The sequence below is a fragment of the Chrysemys picta genome, chromosome 10, assembly GCF_011386835.1.
Source record: "Chrysemys picta bellii isolate R12L10 chromosome 10, ASM1138683v2, whole genome shotgun sequence".
NCBI classification, from domain to species: Eukaryota; Metazoa; Chordata; order Testudines; family Emydidae; genus Chrysemys; species Chrysemys picta.
The window spans coordinates 78,784,642-78,805,177 of NC_088800.1; the positions used below are offsets into that span (position 1 = coordinate 78,784,642).

Consider the following 20,536-nt stretch of genomic DNA (forward strand, 5'->3'; position numbering starts at 1 on the left):
CTCCCCCACCCCACTCCCAGCACCTCCCACTGGCAGCCCCACTGATCAGCGCCTCCCTCTCCCTCCCCTCACCTCCCAATCAGCTGTTTTGTGGCATGCAGGAGGCTCTAGGGAGGAGGAGCAAGGGCACGGCAGGCTCAGGGGAGGGGGCAGGAAGGGGTGGAGTGCGGGCAGGGCCTGTGGCAGAGCCAGGGGTTGAGCAGTGAACACCCCCTGGCCCATTGGAAAGTTGGCGCCTGTAGCTCCAGCCCCGGAGTCGGTGCCTATACAAGGAGCCGCATATTAACTTCTGAAGAGCCGCATGTGGCTCCGGAGCCACAGGTTGGCCACCCCTGCATTTAACCAAAATACTAAGTAAGAGTTGTATTATTTGTAATACACTTTACAGTAGGAAACTTTGATCAAGTTAAATGAAGGACCAAATTCAGTAAATTAAATGGAAGATGCTGTATGTGGATAATTTCAGGAGTCCAGACTGAATATTTTTTCAAGTAAGAAGTGAACAAATTATTCAGAATACACAACAGAGAGCCCTTTCACAAACATTTTATGAATTCTGTTTTCTGTATATGTTACATGCTTTTGTTCCATTAACATATGACCCAAGATAGATTTGGTTTCTAGGATCGTCTCACCACATCCCAGTAAACTCAACAGCCCAACAGTTTATACATACTTCTTCAAATATCAGTACAACTCACAAAAACCCTGCCATTCCTTGTCATTCACCAATCCCTGCCCCCGTAACCCTAGTGATTTCTATTTCAGCAAAGAAGTTCCCACTGCCTCTTGGATGAGACAGTAATTCCCTCTCCAGATGGAGGAACCTCACTAAAAAGGAGTCAGAGAGGCAGAGCAGCGCCTCAGTAGAATTTTTCCTTTATGTACATTCTCTAATTTACAATCACTGCCCAGTGACTCAGTTTACATTTCTGACAGTCACATTTTTTCTGTAGATATTTAGTAAATGCCTTTGGAATGAATGGAAGCTCTTCTTCTGCGTCTGTTGCAGAGACTTAATGATGTGTAAAGCCTCTGCTGGTACTCTGGAGAGCTGCTGTAAACTCTGTTGGGTCTTACTCCTCTGGGTGTGAGGTATAAGCTCTGGGGACTAACTTCAAAACAATAGGTTTCTCAGGTGTTATGAATCCCTGGGAACTCAGCTTGAGCGGGATCTGCAACATTAGCGGAGAAAAGAACATTTGTAGCCCAGCAAATAAAATATACACAGATTATCAAAGAGACGTTATGCTTTTGTTTTCCCTTGTTTGCCCAAAATCCAGTCCAGGTTCATTCAAAACCTGCCCCACAGTTACTGTAAGTTTTACAAACTTGGACTGGATTTTGGTTTTCTATCAAACCCCCAATCCAGGAGAGTTTACTCCTTGCGTGGGGTTTTGTTATGGAAGTTTCATCCAGCCCTAACGGGCCCAGACCTGGGAGGTGCTGAGTGCCTCCTGACCTCAATGGAAGCAGCAGGTGCTCAGCATTTCTTATGTTCATGGCCTGTGATGGGGTCTACCACGCCCTCTCTGCCCCCTGCAGGAGGCATCTCTGCCTTGACAAACCCACCAGACAGAAAATTGCCACCTGGGGAAAGAGGGGGCAGTACATTTAGACATCTGAGCACTACTTAGAGAGGCCAGTCAGGCTCTGGTACTGACAGAACCAAAAAGACTTGGTCCTCCAATGGCTAGAAGGAGTAGAAGGAGGCAGTAGCCAATCACAACCCACCAGGTGAGATAAGCAGGCTTGCCCCCTCCCATCTGAGGGAGATTGTTGGCTGGAGCTAAGGCAGGAGAGGCGCTTCTCCAATCCTACTCCAAAAGCACTTGAGCTAGGATCAGGGCCTCACAACCCGACTGCACCTTTCATTAATGACTGCAACAAACTGTTTTTGCTGTGGAGTTAAAAACCCAGGTGACCATTTTTTAGCTAAATTTCAACTAACTGTTAGAGAACTAGCAAACGGTGTAAAGGTATCTTTGCTGTTCTTCATCTCTTCTTTCTTTCATCATTGCTTAATCTCCATGATCATTATAGTAAAATTTGGTATTCCCCATTATTTGTAGTTTTTAAGGAGGCAGCGTGTTCCTTAGGTCAGGGTATAGGACTGGGAGGCTGGAGACCTGGCCTTTTTTCTCAGTTCTGATACATACATTGTGTGTTCTTGTGCAAGCCACTTTGCTGCTTTCTGACTAAGCTTCCCTGTGTGTAAAAATGGAGATAATGATGCTCCCCCGCCATGTAGAGATCTTTGAAATCCATAGAAGAAAAATGCTATGTTAGTGCAAAGTCTCCATTATTATTTCTATGATTGCCATGTCATTTGCCTGCCTAATTGTGTAAAACACACTGTTAGTGTTTCAGGCTGGGAGTTTCTGAATTAAAACAGTGTTCATTTTAGATAGAATGATCTCTTTCTCTGTTAGCCCTTTTCAAAGCAGAAAGTGAAGTGGGTCTTTATTAAACTACAGGCACCAATGACAAATACACACTTGCCTTCCTCCTCAGAAATGTCTAAAAGACATCCATCCTTTATGGATTATACGCACTTACTGAAATGCCATTTGTGGCCCTTGGTTATTTCTGATCACTCATGTAGACCTCATGATGCACAACTAAATTTGCCTCTTTGATGCTCAGGGAAGGCATTTGCTTTTGTAAGACAGCAAGGTTCCCAGTTCCAGGAAATGACAGATCCTTGGCAAAACCATTTCTACAGCACGTCTGTCACAGTATGTCTGTGTTGCAGTATTCCTGATGGTTTATGATGGCTGTAGCTTTCATAGAAGGCAGTGTTCACCTCAACAAGAGCTTATTTCTTGCTTTAAAAAAAGTGCAATGTTTGTGACCCTAATATTCGTGACAGGTGGTTATAATTTTACTTTGAAAGTCTGGTAATGTTTCAACCCTTTATAAGTAGCTTAAAGCCATTCCCTGTTATGCCCCCCTATAGGAATGGCTGAACAGGTAACCAGAGAAGAGCAAACGAGGTTTTGGATTTGTTTGGAACACATTCAATAATTAGATGAAGGACGAGGTATGACTTCCAGATATCACACCTTATGCTACTCAGGAACTTGAGCAATGGCAACAAAGACACATATTTATAATCATAACTGGATAGGAGTCAAGCAATTTTATTCCTCTATGGAACATGGTAACACTGTTGACTAATGTACTTGAATGAAGGCATCACTAAAGCTGATTAACCACTTTCCTCTCCTTTCTGTCCTGTAATGTTTCCTTGGTTGCTATTTTTTCCCTTATAGAATTACTCCCACGGTATATTTTAGAATACTGTATACTACACACAGTGCATGCAATATACAATCTGCTATGTATTACACTTCTATGTTCTCTCATCTGTGTTGCACATTTATTTTGCATTTTTCACTGTGTACCATCTGTTTACCCAAATAAAGTATTTAAAATGGTTTTTAATGAACTGTTTTCAGTAAATACGGTCATCATCTGGTTTTCACACCTGAGTTTTCAAATGTAAATCTGGGTTTCTCACCTGGGTTTCTTTGCAGGGTTTGAAGGTGAAATTCTGCAGCAGACTGGCGATAGCAACTTTCATGGAGAGGAGAGCAAACCTCATTCCAATGCAGTTCCTGGGACCAGCTCCAAAGGGCAGGTACATATACGGATCCATAGTCTCTTTGTTATCTTTACTGAACCTGGTGCCAGTCACAAGTGTAAGAAGGAAATTAGGGAAGCAAAGAAAAAGGAGCCCAAGTATCTCTCTCTCGCTCTTTTTTAAAAGAACCTCTGATTGTGTATTAGAGAAACTTTGCTTTTAGAACTAGCACATCTTTGGTTATCCCAGCAGTCTAATAGTTACACAGCCCCTCGGATGTTCGGGGTGGGTGAGGGGGAGGATCTGAGTTCAAAGCCCAAATTATGTCCTTTGCACCCAGGCTAGCAGCATCGTGAGTTCCACTCTTCCAAAAGGACCACAACTTCTTTCCCATTGTTTCCTGAGAGAGTGAAGCCACCAGACATCTTTGTTAAGAGCAGCCTGTTGTTTCAGTCCTATTGGGAACAATGGGAGATAGGTGGCCATTTTGAAAATGACATCTAACTGTGGGCAAGTATGACCTCAGTCCCACTGAGACCAGTGGGAGATGGTATCAGTTTGAAAGAGGGCAGTTCTACGTGGAATTCTCTATAGCAACCCCTTCTGAAGGAAAAACTTTCAGTGATGAATACTAATGGGAAAAATTATCTTTAATCCTAATGGTTTTCAAGTGTAGCTTATATAAAAGATTTCAGTGAGTTCTGACTATATGGGAAGTTTGGAAGTGTCAGTATTATTCTGTTGTTGAGATCGGAGAAAGAAATAGTCTGACAATGGGTGCTAAATTTCTCAAAAGGACCAATTTTTAAAATTAATTTTAACTCCTAAATTAATCAACCAATGTACTTGCAAAATCTCAGCTCAGAGAAAAACTGTACTCAGAGAGTAAGTGCTGTACTTCTGAGGAGGATCTGATGTATTCTTCATATGTAACGGAGTTGTTAAATTCCTGCTTTAAGTGCAAAATTCAATTAACCCTTAACTAGGGAATCATGAGTGGTGTGTCTTCATAATGATGAATCCTCTCCAGCTTTTGAATTGGCAAACAGGTGTTAAGATTAAACACAACAAGAATTCGTTTGTAAGAGACTGATATCAAGGAATGAAGTACACCTCTACCCCGATATAACGCGACCCAATATAACACGAATTTGGATATAACGCGGTAAAGCAGCGCTGCGGGGGAGGGGCAGGGCTGTGTGCTCCGGTGGATCAAAGCAAGTTCGATATAACGCGGTTTCACCTATAACGCGGTAAGATCTTTTTGGCTCCCGAGGACAGCATTATATTGGGGATGAGGTGTAATATAGGTAAAAGAGAGAATTGCTCATTCCCTATTGATATAGATTCTGTACCTTTCCGGTCTGAACTCCTCTGGTTCTGGCCAGTATTCTGGGACACGGTGCAGAACAGAGAGTGGGACAATAACCACGGTGTCTTTTGGAATGCTCACTCCATTTATCTCTACGTCTTTCTTGCAGACCCTTTCAAGTCGTCCTCCAAGAGGAAACAGCCTAAGGATTTCATTCACTGACATGTCGAGATACTCCATCTGCATCAGGGCATTGTAGGTGAGAGGAGCCTTCAGGGGAATGGGAAAAAGGTTGTCAGACATGTGGGAGTCTAGATCAGATTTCCATATGATCAGTGTGGAAACCATCATGTCCTCCCCTCTCATCTGTCACAGTGCACATTCTACATTCAATGCTGAACTGAATGTTCAGTGTGAACCTAAGGATTCACCTTAATTTTTCTTTCCTAAATAATGTAAGTTTCTGGAAATCTCTGTCCATTTTTGCAAACAAAGTTTGTACTTAAAATCAGCAATTCTCTGAGTCTCCTGGTGTGGCCAATGCATTTTTGAAAAGTGGCATCTCTTGAGACATGTAGAAGTCCAGTGTAAGAGATCACAAACACCATAATATGAGTACCCATAAATAATGGTATGAATTTCCTGAGTTGTTCCAAGAATACTCCATGTCTCCCATCTAGCATCTCCTTTCCACTCTTCATCGCTCCTTGTTTCCTTTTGCTACTGCTTCATAAACAATTCATTGTTGTTTAGCAAGTTAAAGTAACTAGAGATAATTTGGCCCTTGCTGAGTGTGTGAATTCTGATGTGAGAGATAATAGGTAGAAAAAAGGGTAGTATGGGGAAAATACATAGACAAGCCAGAGATGAGAAAAACAAGATAAGTATATGTGTCTCTGTGTCTGTATATGTTGGTATAATATACATATATGACTCAGTAAGGATTTATTTTATTGTCCCATGGCCAGAGTTACTGGTGTGGGTTTGAGACTGGGGATTTAAAAATTGTACTAAAGACTGATTTGTAATCCCTGGTATTGCCAGGCTACTGTTATCCATGTTCACCATCCCTTCAGCCTCCCTTCCCCTCATATATCATCTGGAGATTTTGAGAAATGCACAATAGCTATTTTGCATATAATAGTTATGGTACGGAGTTTGCAAGACAGTCGTGGTATATTCCACACATGGTACTTTATGTAACACCCCTGAAATGAACATATGCCATTTTGGAAGCAAGTTATTGGCTCTCCTTTTAGTGAAAGCAGAAATTTCTTAAAGTGTGCCCATCAGAGCTTCCACAGGATAGCAGAGTCAGTATTTATTAAATGGCAGTTTTTTAGCACATGTATTTAACATCTTTCAAGAACAGTCTCATTAAAGCCAGTTTCTTCCCTCTAGTTAAGTCAAGTTAAAGAGGCTCTACACAATCACTGAGCAGCCCACATTCTCTTACCTTGTTTGGTAAAACTGAGTCGATCTCCTCCTGCAGCTTTTGCTGCACATCAGGGTGGGTGGCCAGTTTGTAAGCGAGGTAGCAAAGGGAGTTGCTGGTGGGCTCATAGCCAGCAAAAATGAAAATAAATGCTTGTGCCAAAATCTCAGAATCAGTCAGGCCTGTGAGAAGAGAGGAAAATAGGTAGAAAAGTTGAGGCCCAAACACTACCGCACATAGGCTGCACTCTCTGCACATAGTATATTTTATAAAAGTATAGATGGACAACGATTTATTATTATTAAGGCTACAATTTTTTCAAGGAGGTTGCGGAAGTCATGGAATCTGTGACTTCCAGCGACCTCCATGAATTCAGCCCTGTCGGCCGGGAGCTGCGGGGTCCCCCTACCACCTGCTGCAGCAAGGGCGACCTGCAGCTCCCCATGGCCTCAGGCGGCGGGACCCCCTGCAGGTCCTGGAGGACGCAGGTGGCAGGGCCTCTTCAGCTCCCAGTAGATGTGGGTGCCAGGGCCGCAGCTCCCGGTTGATGCGGACAGCGAGGCTGCAGCTCCTGGCTGCCGGCAGCTCCCGGCGGACGCACACAGCGGGGGCCCCCCGGAGCTCTGAGGTGCTGTGGGCAGTGGGGACCCCCACACTGCTCCCAGCCAACACAGGCGGTGAGGCTCCCCGGAGCTCCCAGCCACCACAGGCGGCGGGGCCGAAGCTCCCAACCACCTCGGGCAGTAGGGGTTCCCCCACAGCTCCGAGCCACCGCAGGCAGCGGGGGGCCCCCAGCTCCTGGCTGCCATGGGGGAGGGAGCCCAGGAGCTCTGAACCGCTGTATGCGGCAGGGGTACCCTGGAGCTCTGAGCCGCCATGGGCAGTGTAGCCCCCGGAGTTCTGAGCTGCCGCGGGCACCGGGAGGCTTTCAAAGCTCCCGGCCACTGTGGGTGGCAGGGTTACCTTGGAGCTCTGAGCAGGGGGACCCTGGAGCTCCAAGCCCCCACAGGTGGTGGGGGCCCCCAGAGCTCGGAGTGCCCCCGCAGCTGCTCAATCTTTGCAGGCAGTGTGGGGACCCTGCAGCTGGGCTCCCCATTTTGTCAAGGATATTTTTAGTAAAAGTCAGGGACCGGTCACGGGCTTCCGTGAATTTTTCTTTATCGCCCATGACCGGTCCCTGACTTTTACTAAAAATATCCCTGACAACATCTTAGCCTTAATTGTTATTATTATCCCATAGGGATGGCTGATGGGGTATGGTGGGAAAATTAAACAGGGACTAATGATTGCTTTGTTACCTCTGGCATTGTTGATTGGTTTATGCAGAACACACAAAGCAAAACATGGGTTCCTGCCAAGTTTGCTGTGGTTCATTTTCCGGTTATCTAACCCAAGTATTCTGTAGTTACATAAACGTCATAGGACACCTGCTATTTCCAGTCCTGAGAAGAACTGAGGATATTTCTAACCAAGCTGTAATTGAAGCAGTTTTCTTTAAATGAATTGTGAATAATGATGCAATGCAAACAAATAGCTGGGGGGCAGAGCTGGCCTTTTGGCAGGTACCAACTCCATATTTTTCACTGGCCAAGGCTAACGATTATATGGCAGGAGTTGGCCTGGAATGCATGTCTTCTATTCTACTAGTGGAGAAAGTGTTACATAAAAGTGATGATCACTTGTCCCCATCTAACTCTGTGCTGAACAAAAATGTATGTATAGTCCAGGTGAGTCAACGAGTTCTCTCCCCAACTGGAGACGGGGGCACGAACCATTTATTTCCTCTCCAGTAGGAACCCATTCCTATTCCCCTCACTCCAGCAGCCCCCAAAGGCACTCACAAGTATGGGTATTTTTATGGTGTTACCTTTATATGTGTGAGTCACTCCATTGCTTTCATGGCTAGTGTTAGAGTTCTGGGATTCGATCATCAGCTGCAGGAAATCCACTCGGCCCTGGGAAAAGAAGTAACCACTCAGTGGAGAGCTGGTCTGGTGAGAGATCCCCCAGGGAAGGCTCAGAAAGGTGGGTCTCGGAACACAAATGTTGTATTTTAAAGTCCCCAGGTGTGGCCAGAGAGGACCCAGCAGAATGTAAATGCCTTTCTTGTTACAGTGGGTCAAAACATGGAACTCTTACGCTTCTGGGAGGGTTCCATCTGCCCAGTCCCAAAGAGATGTCAGCAAAGACAGCACACTTGGTCTCTTGCTGTCGCAAGGAATGATGACTGCAGAGCTAAACTATTTTTGTCCGCTTTGCAAAGCACTCTCATTAATACAGCTATGCAATTTTCGGGGAAAGTAATAACTACATCTCAGTAAGTGACTTTTACGAGTAGCTATCTTACAACTACGGTGACCAGATGTCCTGATATTTGGGACTTTTTCTTATATAGGTGCCAATTACCCCCCACCCCGTCCCTATTTTTCACACTTACTATCTGGTTACCCTACTTACAACAGGATTGCTCTGGGGAGAGGAAGTCTAGCAGGGAGATAAATGTGATTCTGTCATTTTTGGAGAGTGAAGACTGCCTCTTTTGTGGACTGTGCTCGTGAATACCACAATATCAATGACACTGCACTGTGTATTGATGCACAGCTCTACTGCTTGCTCAGTGGAGTCTCTCCCTCTTTCTGCTCCAGCTCTCCAAGTCTACTCCCTAGGGTAGTTTTCTGTAAATCATTATCTTTGCACACCCAAACTGCAATTCAGTTTGCATGGTTTTTACCCTGATATAGCCTGAGATCACTGATGCACACACGCTATTGTGGTCCTTTGCTAGACTCTAACTCAAGCAAGTAAGTGTTTTTCACTTGGGCTAATTGAATAGAGAATGTTCTCTGGCATCATGACTGGGAGAGTCCTGCTTACCCCTTTGGCCTCTTTTTCATGTTCCTCCTTCATTCTGGCGATCGACTTTGTGAAGAATTCTATGGCATCTTTGGGGAAAATATTCACATCCATCTTCTTAAGAAGGGGAATGATGAATGGGCATGCAACTAGAAGGGAGACAAAAATAACTGTGATCGAAGCAAGGTCCAGGGAATAAAAGTCCATTTCACCTAAGATATCTATGGTAAAATAATAATTAGAACAACTGGAAATGTTTATTAGAAAGATGAGGCTGCATCTAAATGATGGCTCTATTTGATCACGTCTCCTATGCACTCAGGAGCTCACTGAGGGCCCATCCGCCACCATGTTCTCTGTGGGGCAGATGGGCTCCACCCTGCCTCTGACTGAGGTTTCTGCAGAAATGATATAATTTAGTCCTAAATGTAAGTGAAAGCAAAAAGAAAATTACACTATTTCACAGCACCTCTGACTGGAGGCACTGTCATTGAGACTGGTGAGTCATATTCTGAGGGCAGGACATTCCTCCAGTTTGCACTAGCAATACTACAGCGATATTGACCAGAATGAAAATAATCTAAAAGTTTTGAATTTCTTCCAGTCATTTCAGACTGATCTCAATGTTCTGAGATTCACTAACATCTCAGGTCCCAGCAAACATCTCCAAACCATCCCCACAGCGTTGTGATCCTTCCCACAACCCATAGACCAAATTCTGAGCTTACTAGCACTTGCATAACTCCAGATGATTCTCATCAGTGTGATTGTATGGGTACAAATTGGAGCAGAATTTGTCTAAGACCACCCTTGAGACTCTTAACCTTAGCAGTAAAGTTGCCTAGTCATTGGCTTATGGGCTAAGGAATAGTCACTTGTATTGTGTAACCAATAGACCACTTGTCTGATTCTGATGCTGAAGTCACGGTTCAAAACAAAACACTTAAATGGAATTTTTAGTGAGCAAGAGCGAACTTACATATCAACATGAAGAGTGGGTCAAAAAAGTTAAACTTCACTAGCTTCTTGATTTCCTTGACAAAAGGATCTTTGGGGTTGTTCATGGAGTCAATGTTCACACCGAAGGAAGTGCTAGTGACAACATCCATGCTATAGGCTCCAAAGATGCTGAGAAAAAACAGAACACAGATAGGGGAGTTAATATTTGAAATAGGTAATTACAGCTTTTCCCTCCCTTCCTATATTGCATCTCCTTAAAGAAAAGAAAACTCTCATGAGACTTTTCTTTATGCTGTTGAAAAGGGTGGGGCAAGGTACTCAACACAAGTAGAACATCTATAGAGAAAGGGATAGATTTTCATGAAGTTTTACCTAGAGCTCTCAGAATGTAGAATCTGGTAGCCTTGCTCTGGATATTACACAACATAACGTATTGGCCTATGTGTGTGTCCTCTGGTGGAATCAGACCTATTCAAGGGCCTGTGAATATCTTGTCAGGTGCCTGTGGCCTTTTAAGAGGCTGTGAGCCCTAGTTCTGCTGACAGCTGATATTAAATCTGTGTGCTCCAGCGGTTCAATAAATGAGCTGTCAAAAATAAATAAAAATGCAATAATAATATATTATTATTTATTTATTTATTATTTGTATTCTGGTAGTGCCCAAACATACTGGGTCAACACAGGCAAAAAGACAGTCTCTGCCCCAAAGGATTCACCATCTAAGAACCGTCATGGAAGCACACCTTTACAAAAAAGTTTTGTCTGACCAAGTCTCAGCTTTGGTCCTCATGTATTAAATCATAAACTTAGAGATAGTAAAGGTCTGTTAGACCATCCTCTCAGTCTCCTTGCCAGTGAAGGCTTGTTCCCTACACTACATAGTCTAGTGTTTTTTCCACTCTAGTTAAAATGTGCCAAACTTTGGGGCTTCCACCAATTCCCTTGCGAGACTGTTCCACAGATTTCACCCCAGGGAGTTTTTCTTGAGATTTAGCCTAAATTTTCCCTTTTAAATTTCATCTTAGCCCTTCAGATAGCCCTGTTCGTCACTTCAGAAGTCTGGTTTATCCAAAGAACAATCTGCATTGCCAGTAATGAATGAACCAAAGGGTTGCTAACAAGATTTGCTGTTCCTGTTCCTGTTCCTGGCAGAGTTACTCACTCCTTAACGTCCACGGGCTCATCCTTTTCTGCTTTCTTCTGAACATTTCTCACCAAAACGTCCCCATAATGCTTGATAATGGGAAACATCTGAAATACACATTACAGGACGTGAGTTAAACATATCAAATTTTACTTCTTCGTTAAGCCTAGCTTGTGAAAAGTGGAGGGGAGGTTCATTAATACTTATAGACTTGATCCTTTGCTACTGTCGGGAGCTTTCTGTTTTAAACCTTTTTCCTTTTTTCCTTTTTTTTTTTTTTTTTTTTACATTAGGAGGCACAACTGAAATAGGCCAGTTTAATCATTTGAATCGGACTGAAGAGACCAGACCATTATAACTATCTCGGCCTGAATGCCATCTGTGCACTGACCCAAGGGTTAATTTGTGACTCGTCCTCTGGGTTTTACCTCCTTTAGCTTCCCACTGGTGAAGGTTGGCGAGAGCACAGTACGAATTCTCTTCCACTTCTCATCCTCAGCTAGGGAGACAGCCGACTCCAGCACTCCCGCTAGACCTAAATTCTGGGGTGACAAAGGCAAGTTTATAACTCTCAAGAAGCTATTGGGTTTCTCTAATAAAGATAAGAGTGCATGAAGCAATCCTTTTCCCTCCCCATGTACACACACACATAGACTTCCCCAAACTGGTTACACTTAGGCAGATATACCCACAAGAAGACACCACTCTACACGCACGGGGGGAGACCTGTACAAATGTATACACACTAACTCAGACTGGTGCACATGCACTTGTGCACACACACACAATCAAATTCACCTCTTATTTATACTGGTGTAACCAAGAGCTGACTTTGTCCTAAATACTTTTTTTTTTTAAATAAATAAAAATCAACAACCTAAGCAGCTTTTAAAGTGCAGTCACCCAGTTTTCTTTGAGAGCCAGGGTATCCAGTTCCAGGTGAGGCTCCCCTGCTCCCTTGCTCCTTTAGGGATATGCAGTGGCCATTTAGATTAATCCCAGGTGTGCATTCGTTCTGCATCTCCGAAAGAAATCTTGTGTATCCCTACAGTGTTTAACTACAGTATTTGATGTTCTTATGGCTTTATTGCATCTTTCTGATTAATATTAATGATTACAAGCCTACCCTCCGGTTGGTAAAGGTAGTGAAGCACTCTTTCACCAGCACGGTTTTAATTATTGTAGAATCTGTGACAGCCAGCACAGGTTGCCTGCCATCATAAAACCTATGGGGGAAAAGAAATAAAAATTCATGATTAACTACTATCAGTGAAAGTCAGGAGTTAAACAAAAGCTCCTTTCTCCTTGGTGTTTCTCTGATAGCTACAAGTCCTAGTCTTTATTAGCTTCTAGAGCAAAGTGCACTGGCTGGAAATACAGAATCATAGAAATTAGAGATGGAAAAGGCCTTTCAGGCCATCATATATTCCTGCCTTTTCCAGCCACTGCAGGAATGTTTCCTTGAGAGACTATGGCTGTCTGAAAAATCTCTCTCTCACACACACATAAATGTCCCCAATATACAGCCTACATGTATCTTTTCTGAAAGGGACCCAGCATCATATTTTAGTCACTTCAAAAAAAGGAAGTTAAATGGAGTTTTAGGTGCAGTACTATACCCATTCCCAGTTCCCCCTCTTATGCTTACAGTATTACAGTTTTATTTTAAATTAGTTTTCTGTTTCTTGTAGTTGCATTAAAGACCCACAGAAAGAATAGGAGGAACTGACTATCCAGGGGAAATGGTGAAAATGACTATATACAAAGTGCTGTCAAATGCACATAGTTAACAAACTGAAGCTACAGAGAAAAATACTGTTTTTTCTCGCCTTTTTTCATTTATATTCATGTGGGTGCTACTGGTATCTCTAGTAAGTAAAAGATTTCAGGCCAAGGTGTCATTTTTAAATGGGTGATGCTCATTTAATTTCATCCCATTCCTCCTAGTTGTACCTCAGCCTGCTGACCTAAACTCCTCTCCCTCTTCGGTGCTTATGCCCTTCAAATGCATGTAGACAGCTCTCTAGAAGTTCCTCATTTTCCCAAGTAAAACATTTATTCTTTTCAATTTTTCCTCAGATCAATCCCTCCCCTCTCTCTGGAGCTAGAATAGGATTTTTCCTGTATGAGATTTGTACCGGGAAATCTTTTCCAAAAACAAACGATCAATAGTACAGATTTTTCTGTGACACAAGCCCCTCACGCGATGTCATGCATAACTCGAATAATAACAAAAGGTTTATCAGAAGCAAATAATGTTCAGCCAGATGTCACAGTAACTTATCACACAATGTGAAAACAAAAGGATTGCTTCACATTTTTTTACAAATGTTAAAGAAAGGGTCCAATCCTGTAGAAGGCCAAACACCTTCTAAAATCAATGAGAGATACTGAACACAGAGCTACAGAATCTAAAAGGCAGTAGTAGGTACCTTCACTTTCACTCTTTGGACTATAGATTTCCAGATTCTTACTCTCTGTTATGATGTTAGCAGTAAATTTGTTCCATCCTTTTGATTCACGTACTTGAACCTTTTCAGCTGGTTCCACTGAAATACACCTGTAGATTGGCTTGAATTCTTGTTTTAAATCATGGTTTTAAGACCAGATTTTTAAAGACATCCATTATAGGATAATAAATAAGTTAAATATGGATTTATAAGGGTTTTTGAATGGATGGGAAAATGTTATAAGGGCCAGCTGGATAGATTGCAGAAGATACCAGAGCATGTAGCCCAAGTAATAACCGCAGTGGCAAATACTGTAGGGAGTATCCAGTGTTGAATAAGACCAGTGGTAATGTAAATGTGTCACGCTTCAGCATGTCAGGGTTAGAGATGGAAAAAGAGTTGGTAGAACTGGGATCTATATACAATAACAGCATATCTGTGTAGTATCTGGAATACATATACCTTCCTTTACAGTTTGCAGTCCAGGAGAACTGGACTTCTAAGTTACAAATTTCCTTTTATGTCAATGGTAGTTTTGCCATTAACTTCAGTGGGAGCAGGAGCTGGCAATCTGCATCTGATATGGAACTGCTTTCATGTGGGAGTTCAGATTAATGTGTACATAGCATGTCTGTGGCCTGGCTCCTGCAGTCAGATCCATGTGAATGGATGCTTGCATCTGGGCACTGCCCCATTAACCTTTTTGGGGTTCCACATGGAGAACAGGGTCCAGTTACAGGATTTGGGCCTTTGAGATCGCCTCTTCCAGTGGATTTTTTTCACCCTCCAATTTGGATTCTGGCTATAGGATAATGTGAGGAGAATACCAAACAGTATCGGTTGGTAAACATACTCACCCCCAGATTTTCCCGTATTTCTCATAGCATGTAGCGTCAAACGCCAAGAAACCCTGCAGAGAGAGATGTTTAAAATACAATTAGAAAAGAAGCAGGGTTTCCAGGGGTGGGGCTGGGAATGGGGCTGTAGTGGGACTAAAAGTCTAGAGCTAGCAGCCGGGCCAAGCACTCCTGTGTGCTCCAGAGACTCCTAATGTCTTTGTGAGGGATAGAATCCTATAAGAATGTCGCTGGATCTAGTTATTCTAGGGTCATATCATGCTTGAGGTTAAGGAGTCTGTAAGTAAACTGTTTGCAAGCAACTCAGTAAATAGTAACTGCAAACCAGCCACCTGTATGTGTTCACCTGTTTTGGGCAATCACTCCGGGGCTCACCAGGCCCTTCACACTATAATCAGCATTACAGAATTGTTATCCTGCATTAGGGTCCTACACAACCTGTGCATTAGAGCAGAGCTTAGCACACAGAAGAACTCAGCAATGCAGTATACAAATCTATCTATTGTATGATGAAGGACATATATTTCTGGAGGCCAGGAGACGCCTTCAAACACTCACTTTACGATACTCCAAGGCAGTTCCAAAGAAAGGCAATGGCTTTGGCCCAGGGATACCCAATTTCTTGAAAAAACCAAATGGCCAGATCCCATATCTGTAAAAATAACAGAAGATTCTGAAGATTTCAGGACTGAAAGATCTCAAAGCCTATCCGGAGGAAGTGAAGATGTTGCATTAGCTCAGGAATGAAGCACCCACTCTGGAAGCTGGAAAGTGTGGTCCAAAAAAGTTGTGCCTTGTAAAGCTATTTAATAAACATCGCTAGTGATAAACCTCACAGCTGCACCACAAATCTTTGGAGAGAGAGCCCTGAGGTAAAAGCAAGCCTCTCAGAAAGGAATAGGTGCTCCAGTAAAAACGGGGTCTTCAACCCATTAGCAAAATGCAAAAGAGAAGCCTCTCTAGGCTCATTGCCAGCTCACAGAGAGGAACCAGAAAGTAATGAGGAAATGAGAACAAAGCTTACTTTTTTTTTCATAGAAATCGAAATGGAGCCGGAAGTTAAGTCCTGAGGAGGGCTTTTGTGAAAGCTGTACTTTAATTTCATGAATTGTTCTCCCTGTGCTTAGCCCAATGTTAGTGCAGTGGTGTGTCGGGGGCCCCCGTCTGATGGGTTTCTGTTTGGATTTTGTTGACAGCTTTGCAGATTTCTCTCTTCTGAAGAACCCTTTTTTTTTTGGTGTTGTAAAGTTATTACTCCTACCTCAGGGCTCTCTGCTAAGCTTGTCTTTCGCTGTGTTGAAAGAGCTTTTCAAATACACTTCTACCCCGATAAAACGTTGTCCTCGGGAACCAAAAAATCTTACCATGTTATAGGTGAAACCAAGTTATATTGAACTTGCTTTGATCCGCCAGAGCGCGCAGCCCTGCCCCCACCCCCCCAGAGCACTGCTTTACCGTGTTATATCCAAATTCGTGTTATATCGGGTCGCGTTATATCGGGGTAGAATGTACTGTATTTGTTTTCAGATGGAGGTTACCAGCTTCCCAAGCAAGAGCTTTGTCACTAAATGAATGTTATAGCTCGAGTCTTTGTCAAGGAAACCGTATCAAAGGCCTCGTTTGGCCCAGAACAACAGCTGCCATACAGCCTGCCTTTCTTCCAGGTGACTCCTCCCTCGGACACCAGGAACCATGCTGGGGTAGGGAGGTGTAACTTACCCCTCGCTTTATTATTACTAGTTAGTATCTGTATGATGGTCATGCCTAGAAATCCCCGCTGAGATCAGTCCCATTGTGATAGGTGCTGTACAAACACACTGTACGAGAGTCTTTGTCCCCAAGAGCTTACAGTCCAGACAGCCAAGACAGACAGAGTGAGGAAAAAGGAAACATCATTATCCTCAGTTTGCATGTGGCGAACTCTTGCCAGAGCATTTGCCAGTTTTGATGACTCTGGTCCAAGTGTGCCTGTATCTACAGGGAATACTTGCTCACCACTGTACTACAGCAATCTCTGGGCTTTAGCATTGCCTAGTGGGCTTAGCATGGACCTGTAAGAAAGGAAATGTGGGCTTTTTTTTTTTCAGGGTATGTCACTGGCTTGCTGTGACCCTAGCGCAAGTCACTGGCTCCATTTCCCAATCTTCAAAATTGGGATGATGACCCTTGCCTCCCTCCCAGGGCTGTTAGGCTCAATTCACCATTTGTAAAATGTTGTGAGATCCTCAGACAGATGGTGCTACAGAAGTGACAGGTATTAGTAGGACAGGACAGAAATGTAGCCAGGGCAACACAGAATAACACACATGTTGTAATGTCAGAGTATAACCATTACATTTTCAAACAATGAAAACAAACAGAAGGTTGGTGGTGCAGCGTGGCTGCCGCTAAGCAGGCTCCTTGCCTACCCTGGCCCCATGCCATTCCAGTAGGGTTACCATCCGTCCGGGTTTCCCCGGACATGTCTGGCTTTTTCAGCTTTAAATGGCCGTCCAGGGGGGATTTCTAATAAAGTAGAAATGTCCGGGATTTCCCCCTTCCCCTCATGCAGAGTGCGGCGCGGCTGATTGGACGGCTGGGCCTGATTGAAAGCCGCTCTCAGCCACTGGGGCCTCTAGCAGCCAGAGTCCCTCCCCCGCCCCCGCAGAGCAGCGCCACAGTGTTTGGCTGCACGTGGAGCTCATAGTTCTCCCTTGGCCTGGTGGGGGGCGGGGGGGGGGCAGGCAAGGGACAGGGAACGGGGGGGTTAGATTGGTCGGGGTTTCTGTGGGGGGCTGTTGGGAGAAGGGGGTGTAGAGAGCGGTTGGGGCAGGCAAGGGACAGGGAACCGGGGGGTTAGATTGGTTGGGGGTTCAGGGGAGGCTGTCGGGCGAAGGGGGCATAGAGAGCAGTTGGGGCAGTCAGGGGACAGGGAGCAGGGAGACTTAGATAGGGGGTGTGGTCCTGGGGGCAGTTAGGGGGTGGGGGGATCTCAGGAGAGGGCAGTCAGGGGACAGGTAGGGAGTAGGGGGATTCTGAGGGGGGCGGGGCTAGGGCGGCACCCCGTGTCCTCTTTTTTGATTGTTGAAATATGGTAACCCTACACTCCAGGAAGGGACCAACGCGCCCCTGCAGCCCCGGGGGCGGGGGGGGAGCGCGGCGGCATATGACTCCGTGCCCTGCCCCTCTCTGCAAGCACTGCCGTCACAGCTCCTATTGGCCACAGCTCCCCATTCTCAGCCAATGGGAGGTGCGGAGGTGGTGCTTGCAGGCAGGAACAGCACACTGAGGGAGACCCCTGCTCCCCTGCCCCCAGGGCTGCGCTGGCCACTTCTGGGAGCGGCGTGGGGCTGGCACAGGCAGGGAACCTGTCTTAGTGGCAGCCCCTCTGTGCTGCCAGAGATTGCGATTGACTGGGAGATTCTCTAGGATCGACCAGTCGAGCGCGATCGACCGGTTGATGACCCCTGGACTAGATGGAGCTACCAGAAGGTGGGCGCATAACTGGTTGGAAAACCATTCCCAGAGAGTAGTTATCAGTAGTTCACAGTCAAGCTAGAAGGGCATATTGAGTGGGGTACCACAAGGATTGGTTCTGGATCCAGTTCTGTTCAATATCTTCATAAATGATTTAGATAATAGCATAGAGAGTTCACTTATAAAGTTTATGGATGATACCAAGCTGGGAGGAGTTGTAAGTGCTTTGGAGGGTAGGATTAACATTCAAAATGATCTGGACAAACCAGAGAAATGGTCTGAAGTAAATAGGATCAAATTCAGTAAGAACAAATGCAGAGTACTCCACTTAGGAAGGAACAATCAATTGCACACATACAAAATGGGAAATGACTGCCCAGGAAAGAATAGTGTAGGAAGAGATCTGGGAATTATAGTGGATCACAAGCTAAAAATGAGTAAATAGTGTAACACTGTTGCAAAAAAAGTAAACAGCATTCTGGGATGTATCAGCAGGTGTGTTGAAAACAGGACACGAGAAGTTATTCTTCCACTTTACTCTGCTGATAAGGTCTCAGCTGGAGTATTGTGTCTAGTTCTGGGCACCACATTTCAGTGAAATGTGGACAAATTGGAGAAAGTCCTGAGGAGAGCAGCAATAAACATTAAAGGTCTATAAAACATGACCTGTGAGGAAAGATTGGGGAAAAAAAACAATCTTTGTTTAGTCTGGAGAAGAGAAGACTGAGGGGGACAGGATAACAGTTTTCAAGTACATAAAAGGTTATTACAAGGAGAAGGGTGAAAAATTGTTCTCCTTATCCTCTCAGGATTGGACAAGAAGCAATGAGAGGTTTAGGTTGAACATTAGGAAACTTCCTGTCAGGGTAATTAAGCACTGGAACAAATTACCTAGGAAGGTTGGGGAATCTCTGTCATTAGAGCATAGGTTCCCAAACTGTGGGGTGCAACCCCTAGGGGGGGTGTGGAGGAACATTCGGGGGATGCGGCAGGCTGGGCCAGCCCCATGGGAGGCGGGGAGGGAACGCCATTCAGCCCTGCCCCGTTCCCAGCTCTGCTCCGGCCCCACCCCCAGTTGTGGTGCTGTCCCCAGCCTTAGTGCGGCTCCGCTTCTGGCCCCACCCCAGCCTTGGCCCTGGCTCCCAGGGCCAAGTCTGGGGACGGGAGCAGGAGTGGAGCCATTTACAGCCCCTGGCGTGGCCCTGACTGCCGGCCCCCACTGCAGCCCAGCTGCAGCTCTGCTCCCACACCCAGCCTCTGGCCCCTGCCCTAACCCTAACCCCATCTCTGGCCCTGGCCCTAGACCTATCCCCAGCTGCAGCCCCCAACCTCGGCCCTCTTACCCCTGGCCGCATCCCTTCCCCCTCTTCCCTGGAGCTGCAGCACTGCTCCTGGCCCTGGCTCCGGGGAGAGCACAGACAAGGCATAACTCTCAAAAGTTTGGGGACCACTGCACTAGAGGTTTTTAAGAGCAGATTGGACAAACACCTGTCAGGAATGGTCTAGTTATTACTTAGTCCTGCCTTGAGTGCAGGGGACTGATCTAGATGACCTATTGAGGTCCCTGCCAGCCCTACATTTATATGATTCTATGAAAAGACCAGTAACATTTAAATTAACAGTGGCTCTCCTTCAAGAATTTGAAAACAGCACAAGTAGAAAAGCAATGTGTAGAATTATACTTACAGTATCAGGAGAAATAGCAGTGCAATCAGGAGAGCCCAGGTCTCAATGGAAAAGCTAGGAAGAAGGTTCATTTTAGCTCTGTACCTCTCAGTTTCTTGTTCTCTATCTGACTTCTCAGTTGTTTTTTCCCTCTCTCTGCTCTAATCACTCTGGGGACTAGGGAAAGAACAGTGTCACAACTTCTTATATTTGTCTCTAATCACGTGGCTCAGTGACTAAATGAAACTTGAGCTGATCCTTTATGTAATCAAAAGGGTGGAGTCAATATCAAAGATAGTGAAAATGCCAATCTAGACAAGTAATGTTACCTTTAATAGCTCATGACAAAAGATATAATATAATCTCTAGAAATATAAAGATCCTCAGTACAAGTTCTTTAATATACATACAACCAGCTATTCCAGTTTTCTCTTGATAAAGTTCCTCCAATGTAATATTTAGTTTTAATGAGTAACCACCCAATGGGCTCTTAAACAGAAATAAATAATGTCAAAGTGACAATAAAAAGACAACATACATATATAGAGTGTGTGACAGGTGCCACCTGGAACTGGTACCACTGAGCCCTCTGACCTACCAGTCTGGGCTCCCTTACACACTGTACTGTTGTGACAAGCCACAAAGCTTTCCAGCCTGCACTTTCATGAGCATTCACACAGGTAGGGACACACCCAGATGCAGTTACACACAGGCTCTCTAACCACCAGCTTCCCAGCCTAGGACCCCAGAGCAGTACCATCCTGGCCCGGGCGGGATAGCTCAGTGGTTTGAGCATTAGTCTACTAAACCCAGGGTTA

The 20,536-nt window shown here is 44.7% G+C and overlaps 1 protein-coding gene across 1 annotated transcript; it reads right to left on the reverse strand.

Annotated features, from left to right (window-relative positions):
* Positions 1 to 530: 530 nt before the first annotated feature.
* LOC135972080 (cytochrome P450 3A9-like) lies at positions 531 to 19,956 on the reverse strand. Its single transcript, XM_005289085.4, has 13 exons — positions 19,740 to 19,956; positions 15,156 to 15,249; positions 14,598 to 14,650; positions 12,417 to 12,516; positions 11,719 to 11,832; positions 11,309 to 11,397; positions 10,166 to 10,314; positions 9,208 to 9,335; positions 8,201 to 8,288; positions 6,355 to 6,515; positions 4,942 to 5,168; positions 3,524 to 3,686; positions 531 to 1,175 (listed from the first exon to the last, which is right to left on the reverse strand). The coding sequence occupies exons 1-13, from the start codon at positions 19,808 to 19,810 to the stop codon at positions 1,077 to 1,079; spliced, it is 1,536 nt and encodes a 511-aa protein (XP_005289142.1). The 5' UTR covers positions 19,811 to 19,956; the 3' UTR covers positions 531 to 1,076.
* Positions 19,957 to 20,536: the final 580 nt, after the last annotated feature.